Source organism: Bos indicus, chromosome 6 (assembly GCF_029378745.1).
Source record: "Bos indicus isolate NIAB-ARS_2022 breed Sahiwal x Tharparkar chromosome 6, NIAB-ARS_B.indTharparkar_mat_pri_1.0, whole genome shotgun sequence".
Lineage (NCBI taxonomy): Eukaryota > Metazoa > Chordata > Mammalia > Artiodactyla > Bovidae > Bos > Bos indicus.
Window position 1 is genome coordinate 73104944 of NC_091765.1, and position 11316 is coordinate 73116259.

At 36.6% G+C, this 11316-nt stretch overlaps 1 protein-coding gene across 1 annotated transcript in view; it reads left to right on the plus strand.

The window, feature by feature from the left end:
- The window catches only part of POLR2B (RNA polymerase II subunit B), a 43910-nt gene that overhangs the window by 30692 nt on the left and 1902 nt on the right, over positions 1–11316 (plus strand). The window contains exons 17-23 of the mRNA XM_019962813.2: positions 4375–4471; positions 5436–5530; positions 6567–6817; positions 6898–6987; positions 7459–7566; positions 8463–8576; positions 8987–9147. Coding sequence (XP_019818372.1) covers positions 4375–4471; positions 5436–5530; positions 6567–6817; positions 6898–6987; positions 7459–7566; positions 8463–8576; positions 8987–9147 — 916 coding nt within the window. The remainder of the gene's footprint in view (positions 1–4374; positions 4472–5435; positions 5531–6566; positions 6818–6897; positions 6988–7458; positions 7567–8462; positions 8577–8986; positions 9148–11316) is intronic.

Genomic DNA, 11316 nt, shown 5'->3' on the forward strand with positions numbered 1-11316 from the left:
GTCTAGGGTCTAATCCAGGATTCTGCATGTCTCTTTAGTCTGAAACAGTTCTTTGGTCTTTCCTTGTCTCTTACGACCTTCACATTTTTGAAGAGTCCAGTCAAGTTAATTTATACATTGTCTCTCAATTTCAATTTGACTGTTTTTTCCTGTGGTTTATATTCAGGTTATGAATTCTTGGCAGGGCTAACAGAACTGGTGCTTCATTCTTAGGGCATCATGTCAGGAGGCATATGCTGTCTCTATGTCCCATTGTTAGTGATTCTAACTTTTATCATGTAATTAAGATAGTGACTGTCAGGCTTCTCCACATTTTATTAAATATAAGTATTGTACTTGCTCAGTTTGATTCAGTCACTCAGTCATGTCCTACTCTGCGACCCCATGGACTGCAGCATGCCAGGCTTCCCTATCATGAACTCCTGGAGCTTGCTCAAACTCATGTCCATCAAGTTGGTGACGCTACCCAACCATCTGATCCTCTGTTGTTCCCTTCTCCTCCTGCCTTCAATCTTTCCCAGCATTAGGGTCTTTTCCAGTGAGTCAGTTATTTGCATCAGGTGGCCCAAGTATTGGAGTTTCAGCTTCAACATCAGTCCTTCCAATGAATATTCAGGACTGATTTCCTTTAGGATGGACTGATTGGATCTCCTCGCAGTCCATGGAACGCTCAAGAGTCTTCTCCGACACCACAGTTCAAAAGCATCAATTCTTTAGTGCTCAACTTTCTTTATGGTCCAACTCTCACATCCATACATGACTATTGGAAAAACCATAGCTTTGACTAGACGGACCTTTGTTGGCAAAGCAATGTCTCTGCTTTTTAATACACTGTCTAAGTTGGTCATAGCTTTTCTTAGCGTCTTTTAATTTCATGGCTGCAGTCACCATCTGCAGTGATTTTGGAGTCCAAAAAAACCCCAACAAAGTCTGTCACTGTTTCCATTGTTTCCCCATCTATTTGCCATGAAGTGATGGGACCGGATGCCATGATCTTAGTTTTCTGAATGTTGAGTTTTAAGCCAGCTTTTTCACTCTTCTCTTCACTTTCATCAAGAGGCTCTTTAGTTCCTCTTCACTTTCTGCCATAAGGGCAGTGTCATCTGCATATCTGAGGTTATTGATATGTCTTCTAGCAGTCTTATTAAGTGAGTAATAAGTCTTTGTTAGAAGATACTTTGAGAGGATGTAAATATCCCATTTTTTATCTCACATTAGTTTACTGTGTAAGTGTTGCCAAATGGTGATCTTCTAATTTTATCATTCTTTCCTTTTTGATGCTGAAATCCCAGATTTTCCAGTGAGAGCATCTTCAAGATGACTCCATTAGGTCCTCATCATTCTTTAAGCACTTCCTTACCTTTTGTTTCATCTTGTGCCTTTCTTCCCCTAAACTTGGACTTGGCCATTTCTTCTTTTAGTGAAGGATAGTGTGTGGAAACCAAAATCTGGGTGCTAGGCTTGGTCCTTGGTATTAGAGTGTCATCATTTCTAGGTCCTCTCAGCTGCTGGAGCTAGGAAAATATATGCATGCATATACTCCTCTCACTTTTAACTATTTTTATATCTATATATACTAAAGAACTATGAGTTTATACCATATCTCCCAGTACAACACTGTAGTGTTTGTTTTAGAACTCCATTCTCTGACAGTGAGAAACCTGGCTCCCATTGTCCCCAGTATGTTGAGTTATTTGCTACATCTGTTGATGTAATGGCAGTCCACTCCAGTACTATTGCCTGGAAAATTCCATGGACAGAGGAGCCTGGTGGGCAACAGTCCATGGGGTCGCAAAGAGTTGGACACGACTGAGCAACTTCACACACATCGATGTAACCAATCTCCTGACCCTCCTGGCTAAATAATTAGCTCTGTCCCTGCTTGATATGCCAGCTGCATTGACCAGATTCTGATCTCTAAGGCGAAGGGGCAGACTGGGTTATCTTAAGTGATCTTTTGATTAGTATCATTCCTATTTTATAGGGTACTATTACCTTGGATGGTATCTTCTGGGAGCAGAGATCCTTGTGACAGAAGTTCACCTTGATTTAAAGTGGCTCAGGGTACTTAGAGCTTCCTTAGTGCTGAACTGAGGTTTGAAGTGGGTGGGGACAGCCTGACTGACAGATGAATTGTAATCCTAGATTTCACATGTTGATAGTCTTTGGAATAACAGATAATGTTTTAAAAATTATTGGTATATTTTGAGCAGTTTGTGAAATACCATCCAAAGTACTTCACACATATTATTTCTAAGCATCATAAAAGTTTTGTGATGTTTTTTCACCTACAAACTGCCTCAAAGCTTTTGTGATGATTAAATGGTTAAATCCACTTAAAACTCATGGCTTTGTGCCTACCAGTTCATAAGGGAGAAATAAATGTTAATTGATTAGTAATAGTGGTGGTTGTATCTTCTCTGTTTTACAGATGTGGAGACAGGATCAGAAAGGTTATTTGCCCAAAGTTGTACAACTTATTTTGTAAACCCAGAATGCAAACTCTGGCTTTTTTTTTTTTAAGACCAGAAATAGGTCTTTCCTCCATTTTCCTTTTTTGTTCTCTTTCCTCTTCACTACACTGTTTTTTGATTTGGGGCTTTTAAGCTAAGAAGAAAGTATTAGAAATAAAATTCAGAAGTTTACTGCTTTTAGCTAAATTTATCTGATCTTTCAGACTTGCCTGCGTACCTTGGATAAAGGTTGTAGGATGGAGGAGGTTGCTTCCTGGGATGCAGTAGATATAGCGTGTGTGGGCTATCAGGGGTTGTCACAGCAGAGGAGGAAAGCCCTACAAGGGCCAAGACCATTTAGCATCTACAGGCTCTGTCACCTGGACGAGAGGGAGGGCCATAGGGTAGCTCTGTATGTCGTGAGGATGTGCAAGGGAAGTCTTGCCCATTCCATGTATCACAAACGTCACGTAAGTCCTCTTGCTGGCTTCCATAGCAGTAGGAGCACATCACATCTCCCAAGACCCTGGGATTTCTGCAAATGTCATCTATCTTCAGGTCCCCCCTACCTTGAGGATCCTGCATCTTTATGTACTTTCTCTGCATTATACAGCTTGACCGTGTTGATGGATACTTACGTTGCTTCTGTACCTTAGCTATTATAAATAGTGCAGTTATGAACACTGGGGTGCATGTATCATCTGAATTCGCGTTTTCATCTTTTCTGGATATACGCCCAGGAGTGAAATTGCTGGATTATGTGGTAACTCTTGTTTTGTTTTGTTTTTTCTTTAGTTTGCTAATATTTTGTTGAGGATTTTTGTGTCTGTGTTCATCAGGCATACTGGCCTGTAATTTTCTCTTTTTGTGGTATCTTTCTCTGGTTTTGATATCAGGGTCATGGTGATCTCATAGAATGAATGAGTTTAGGAGTGTTCTGTTCTCTGCAACTTTTTGGAATAGTTTCAGGAGGATAGGTCTTAATTCTTCTCTAAATGTTTGCCTCTGTAGCCATCTGGTCCTACTCTTTTGTCTGTTGGAAATTTTAAATCACAGTTTCAGTTTTAGTACTTGTGATTTGTCTGTTCATATTTTCTAGTTCTCCCTGGTTCTGTCTTTTTCTAAGAAGTTGTCCGTTTCTTCTAGGTTGTTCATGTTATTGGCATATAGTCACTTGTTGTCATCTCTTCTGACTCCTTATATTTGTGTAGTGTCAGTTGTAGCTTGTCTGTTTTCATATCTAATTTTTGATTTGTGCCCTCACCCTTTTTTTCTTGATGAGTGTGGCTAAAGGTTTATCAGTTTTGTTTGTCAATACTTGATATTTTAAGTCTTAAGGTCTCATTAAAAATAGTTTTGGCAGTAGCAACTAAATAAAATTGAGGTAGAAAAGATAATACCACTTTTCTTTGTAGTATAGGGAGAGGATCTAGGAGCAGAGCAGGGCTGCGAAGAGAGGAACAGGGTAGTACCAGGTCAAACTTAAAGTCAGGAGACAAGAGCTGGAACCTGATTCTATTGCTTATTAACTTTGAGATCATGGATAAGTCTTATTTTGTTAGATCTTTCTAATAAGGCAAATAATAATACTTGCCTTGTTTATGGCACAGGGTTCTGGTGAGAACCATGAAACCTGGTTGGGGGAGGGACTTTATAAATATACGGTTACATGTATATAATCACTGACTAGAAAGTGGATACAGTGGGAGTGACTACTATTAGGATTTGCTTATATTAAACATTTAACCATCAGAGTAGTTTTCTCACAGATTGCTCTTCCAGGAGGAGTAGACTTTGACAGTTACCATGGTGAAAACATTTGCGGTAAATATAGTTAAATAGGATAGATTTAAAAGAAAGAGGTGATTTTTCTTTGTTTCTCATGTGATGCTTTAATGTTTGCTATTTGAATATACTACAGGTATCAACTCAATTGTAGCCATTGCATCATACACTGGATATAATCAAGAAGACTCTGTTATTATGAATCGTTCAGCTGTAGACCGTGGCTTTTTCAGGTCAGCTATTTATAACAGTTTCCAAAATACAGATATAGTGGAAATATTAATATTTTAATTTTTTAAAAAAGTTTTTTGAAAATAGATGTGGGAACTTCCCTGGTCGTCCAGTGGTTAAGACTCTGTACCTCCAATGCAGAGGGCATGGTTCCCCTGGTTGGGGAACTAACATCCCACGTATCACATGGTACAGCCAGAAAGAAAAAAAAAGGTGTGACGTGTGTGTCCAAATTTTTTGAATGTTAGGCAAGAAGAAATGTTGATCTGACAGCAGAGAAATTTTTCTGTTAAGATAGGTAATCTGTCTCCATTCATAAAACTTTGTGGATACCTGTCAGACATAGGTTGTTGTATGGTTGCCTGTATAGGGGTTAAAATGGTGAAATCAGCTCTAAAAAGTAAAGATAAACCTTAAAGTTTTAGGACCCTTAAATAACTACTGTTAAAATTATAGTATTTTTCTTTTTCAGTCTTATTTTCTGTTATTCAGTTTGATTGTCGAACATTAAATCACAAATCCATGGCATGTGAAAATTGGTTAAAAAACTGAGAATTTAGAAGAGAGGATAGATTTTTTCTGTATAGTTGTCAGAGGATATCAGACCAGAGTTGGACATTATAGCTTAATATCATAAATTTCTCAGTAGAAGCACTGGGGCAGATCCTGGGTGACCATCTCTGAGGGCTATTATGGGAGGGATTCTTATTTTGGTCGAGGGTTGGACTTAGTATTCCTGTTCTCATAGTTCAAGCTGTGTTAAGTATCAAATGTTACATGGGTGACCTGTGTAATAGCTCTTAGGACTTAAGTTTGACCCTTCATACAGTTAACTCCTGTCCTAGATTCATAGTTTAATTGCCGTGGTTAAAATTACCAGATATCAACTAAGTAAAAATTATTGGTATGTTCTAAGTTGTATTATTAAAGGAAAATAAAGTTCACTTTAGAACCCTGTATTTTTAGGTCTGTTTTCTATCGATCATACAAGGAACAGGAATCTAAAAAAGGGTTTGATCAAGAAGAAGTTTTTGAGAAGCCTACACGTGAAACTTGCCAGGGTAAGTGATACTGACAGTGAAATTATGGAATTCAAAGTTAACTCCTGATTAGTTTTTCTGGGTTTTGTCTTCCCACCCTCCTTTATGCAGTGTGGGAGTATGTTTGCTAGTCATTCTTAGAGCTTATATTTAAGGAAATAGATATATTTGCCTGAAGTCTTTACAGCTGGAGTGGGCTTACTATAGTCCTTCTATTCTGCTAGGTCTGTTCTTCTATCCTTTTATTCTGTTAGGTCTATTCTTCTATCCTTTTATTCTGTTAGGTCTGTTCTTCTATTCTGCATTGAGGAAAGGATTTAGGAAAGAAGAGAGGCCATATAATTGCATGGGACACACCCAGCCTCATTCTCACTTGTACTGTGTCCTGTCCCTTAGTTTACGTATTTTCATGGGAACTTCCTCCCCTCTTCACATTCTGATGTGACCATAGTGTTTGTCTGGCCACAGTATATGTATATATTTAGCAGATAAATAGTGAGAGAATGTCTACAACTTTGTTTCTTCTGAAAAACTCAGATTTATTTTCTAGTTACTGTTTTTACAGACATTTAAAAGCTATATACAGCTTTTGGGATGGATGGGATGTCCTGGGGGAATATCTGCTACAGTTTTGGCTTCTAACAGTATTGCATGAAGTAACACGTTTTTGTACTCACATTTCCTGTGGGTGCTTCTGTGTAGTAGTGAACTGATTTTCAGTGGAGTTAAGGTTACAGTTTAGATTTCAAGTTTTCTGTGGGAGATTTTGTATAGAGGACATAGATAACTCTTTCTCATGTAATATAGGGAGCAAAAGATGGCAACACATTTATCCAAAGTCACTTAGCAAATGGAGAATCTTGATTTTCCAGTACTCAGTCCAGTGCCTTTTAAGGGCATGTTACTGTAACATGTGTTAGATATTCCTGTGAACTTCTCTTTGGTTAAAAGGGATGTATATATTTGCTTTTTAATCTTTTTGAGAGAGGGATTATGTGACATTTTAAATACTTTTCTTTATGGTATTACCATTTCAGAAAATTCTCTTTCTTCTCAGGTATGAGACATGCTATTTATGACAAGCTGGATGATGATGGTTTGATAGCTCCTGGAGTTCGTGTATCAGGAGATGATGTTATTATAGGCAAAACAGTCACCTTGCCTGAAAATGAAGATGAATTGGAGGGCACTAATAGACGCTATACAAAGAGAGACTGTAGCACTTTTCTCAGGACTAGTGAGACGGGCATTGTGGATCAGGTTATGGTAACTCTCAACCAAGAAGGATATAAATTTTGTAAAATAAGGGTAAGTATAGCTTTGTCATATTGTTGTTTATAGAAAGTAAACCAGAATGACCTAACTAAGTTATTTTTATGTGAATTTAGGTACGCTCTGTTAGAATTCCACAGATTGGAGACAAATTTGCTAGTCGACATGGTCAAAAGGGTACTTGTGGTATTCAGTATAGACAGGAGGTAGGTATCTTTCATCACCTCTGACTCACAGTTTTATTGATCATTTTATTAAAATGTGCTTTAACTTAAGAGCCCAGAGGCAGTAAAGGCTTGACTTTCAGTTGTAGTGCTGAATAAGTAGGTGAACATCTATATTGAGGGCTTCCCAGGTGCTAGTGGTAAAGAACCTGCCTGCCACTGCAGGAGACATAAGAGCTGCAGGTTCGATCCCTGGGTTGGGAAGATCCCCCGGAGGAGGGCATGGCAACACACTTCAGTATTCTTGCTTGGAGAGTCCCATGGGCAGAGGACCCTGGCAGGCTACAGTCCATAGAGTCGTAAAGAGTCAGACACGACTGAAGCAACTTAGCATGCGTACTATGTTGAACAGAGTTTAGGACATAGAAAAGTTCAGATGAAGGGGAATCAGTTCTAGTTCTGTAGCTAAGAGATTTAAGTTTTTCAAGTGTCTTTTTAAAAATTCCTTTATAGGATATGCCTTTCACCTGTGAAGGTATCACCCCTGATATCATCATAAATCCCCATGCCATCCCCTCTCGTATGACCATTGGTCACTTGATTGAATGTCTTCAAGGGAAGGTAAGAGATTTTCTTTACAGATATAGGTCTCAAATTGATGTTTCTTCCAAAGTGTTAGGTGATTTCTCTCATTCTGAGCCAGGGTACTGTGGAAAAAGCCAGTGTGACACTTACTTTCCTGCTTTTAATTGGTTTGATTATGTCTGTCTGTCTTTTTGCAAAAATTTGCAAAGTTACGACTAAAAATTCTTGCAAAATTTACTATATCCAGTCTTTGAATATATGGTTATTCTTTTGATTGGTTTTTTTCTGTAAGTGGTGGTTAGTTCATTGTGAACCTAATGGTTTTATAGCTGTAATATTAGCTATGCATGTGTCTTTCAGTGGAGGTTTTCTATTTTTAAGGATCTTATTAAGGTAGAGTAGCTACAGCTTAACACATGGATGGCTTGGTTTTAAGGATTAAAATGTCATCTTCCTTGAATCAGGAAATATTTGAGAGTCTCATTCTTTTTGTATGTGGTCTCACAGAGAGCTTCCTATTTGAAGACTTAAAAGGTAGTTTGTTCTATTTTATGTAAGATGCTAATAAAATGAACCCTATGTTACAGCTTTCCATAACATAGATATTTAAGTTAATTTGTAACCTTAAGTTCAAAATCTTCCCCCCCCTTTTTTTTTTTTGCATTCTTGTACAATTTTAATTCAATTCTTGCAACAACCAAGTAGGTGAGTCAGTGACAGTGTTAATGGGACATATTCAAAGATATCCAGAAGCCAGGAGTAGAAGTGAGCTGGAATGCTCCTTACCATGGTGACCCCAATTCCATGACCCCAATCTTCCCTTTCTTAAAAAGGTGTTTTTTTTTTTTAAACTGACTGTATTTGTATTAACATAGACTTCTAAAGAGAGACAGAAGGAAGCAACCTTTTAAACATTAGTTTTCTTTTTAAAGGTATCAGCTAACAAGGGTGAAATTGGTGATGCCACTCCATTCAATGATGCTGTTAATGTGCAGAAGATTTCTAATCTTTTATCTGATTATGGCTACCATCTCAGAGGAAATGAGGTATGTTTGCTTTTACACTGGTTATTTGTTAAGTATATTCCTTTTTTGCATGTGTGTTATTTCATTCTTAAAAAAATAAATCTTTCATTGAAGTATACCACATACTTCAGATATATACATAAATCATAAATGCTCAGGTTGATAAATTTTCACCAAGTGAACACAGGTGTGACTGGCACCCAGACCTTAAAGAAAATGATCAGAATCCTTTTATGCCTGATGCTGTCTCGTGTCTCCTTCCAGTCACTACCTTCATACCCCCACCCCAAGGCAATTACTCCTTTTACAGCATAGATTATTTTAGTCTGTTTTGATTTGTATAGAAATGGAATTGTATAGTATATGTACATATATTCTTTGAACTTGTTTAGTAATTTTTAAGTCTGTACTTAAAAATCTGCTTGTTTCAGGTCTTATACAATGGATTCACTGGTCGAAAAATCACATCACAGATTTTTATTGGCCCTACTTACTACCAGCGTTTGAAGCATATGGTGGATGATAAGATTCATTCTCGTGCTCGGGGACCTATTCAGATTCTAAATAGACAGCCGATGGAGGGTAGATCTCGGTAAGAGAGCTGCATCATCGATCTTATATAAAAGAATTGTTCTCATATTTCTTGAGTCCAGGATCCTAAAAGGCTTTTGTGTGGGAGTTGGTATCTTTTGATATTTATCATGTTAGAAATTAAAACCGAGAAAGGTTTAAAATATTTATTACTTGGTTTAAAAAATAACAGTAACAAATTCATTATATATTAACATAAATAACATTTTAAGTGAAAAATATTTTCTGGATAAATTTAGTGATAAGTGACATTGGTTTATCTTTTTGCAAATCTTTTTTTTTTTCTTTTTGCAAATCTTCTTAATGAACTGGTTCGTGAGAAGATAGCTGGATTCTTGATTCTTGTGTTTGCTTCTGCATTTAATCCATTGCAGGATTTCATTTTTTATAATTAACTATGTGACCTCACACAGATTTATGGCTGAAAGGGAAAAATATTTTAGTAATTTTCAGGTGACTGAATTTTTTTTTTTTTTTTTGATGCTGCACTAGAGTGACAAGTTGTCCTTTCTGAAAGGTTAGTTGTGATGTAGAATCTGGAACCACTTAAATGAATCTTTTATATTGAAATCCATTGGCCTGTCTTATACTTTGAGTGTATCTTTTATACTTATGTAGTTTCATAGTCTCATAATTGGTTATTTGGAAAATATTTTCATTGAGTTGTGTAGATTTTTACATGTTGACACATTTCATTATATCAAAAAAAAAAAAAATTTCACATTTGTGAATATCACCACCATGTCATCAGAAAGTTTTTAAGTATTGGGAAGTTATCAAGCTTAGAGTGTTGGATAGAGGTTTTCTTTTTCTAAAATTCTCTTTCATTGAAACTCTGCTTTTTAATCATTTACAACAAATATTTAAAATTGTTTTCCTTGAGTGAAAAAAATGTCTGCCAAATATCTTAAGGCTGAATTAACATAGTTGGTGCTAATGTTGGCAAATTAACATGATTGGTGTCAGCTGTTTTTTCAGGTATAAAAGATATTTCATGATAAAAGTGACTAGTTCAGAATTGTGCAAGCACTTCAAGGCCACCATCTTTAGTATACAACTAAAGTGCCTTATGAGAACTCATTTTATCAGACTGTTAAAAACTGTGTACTCAGGCATCAAAGTTGAATAAAACTAATCATTTTTTTTACTGCTTCATTAATGACATTCTTTATATAAAACTGGTTTTCTCACCCTTCAGATACACTGGAGAATATGATTGCTAGTAAAGTATGGTTCTACCCACCTGATGTGTTCAGGTTCCAGCAGTTTATTCAGTTACTTTTGCAACTGTCAGTGCAAATGTCAACACAGTGAAAGAAACAAATGTGTCATTAGTATTATTATAAAAACAGTTTTCACCCTTAAGAGTCCACAGACCACACTCTCAGAACACCTGCTTTAGAAGATAGGAAAGTTATAAAAGCAATCACCGTACCTCCTTAATATTATTAAATATCTAGTGTTTAGATTTTCTTGACAGTTGCATAGTTTTTAAAAAACGTTTGTTGGTTTCAATTAGGATACAAATATAGGCCCATGGTTTGTAGTTGATTGATATGTCTCAAGTATTTTTTCCTTAATCTATGGGTTACCCTTTAACTTTTTTTCCTTGCACTTTATTTGTTGGATTGTTTGTCATGGAGGGTTTCTCACAGACTGGATTTTTTGAATTGTGGGATCTTAGTTCTCCAACCAGAGGTTGAACCTAGGCGCCAGCAATGAAAGCGCTGAGTCCTAACCACTGGACTGCCAGGGAATTCCCTCTCACAGTCTGGATTTTTGTTGATTGCATTCCTGGGCTGTGTGTGCCTATTTCTTGTAAATAGCTAATTGGATTTAGAGCCTTGATGAGGTAAAGGGTTTGTGTTCTTCAATAGTAATACTTAAAAGGCAGTATTCAAAGTTGTATACTTTCCATATCTGGTTGTTTTTCTTTTGTGACTTCAGTAGCTATTAATGATCATTAATGTTCATTACCTAAAACCTTTAATTAAATAGGGATTGCAGACTGATGAGATTCTAATTTTATCATTCCTTCATTTATTAGCTGGAATACTTTCATAGAGAGAAATTTTGTTTCATCATCTGGTTACCTGGTGACATAGTTCATATAGTAAAAGACATGATAAATGCTTGATTCTTTGCTTTTATTTACCAGTTTTCAAAATAA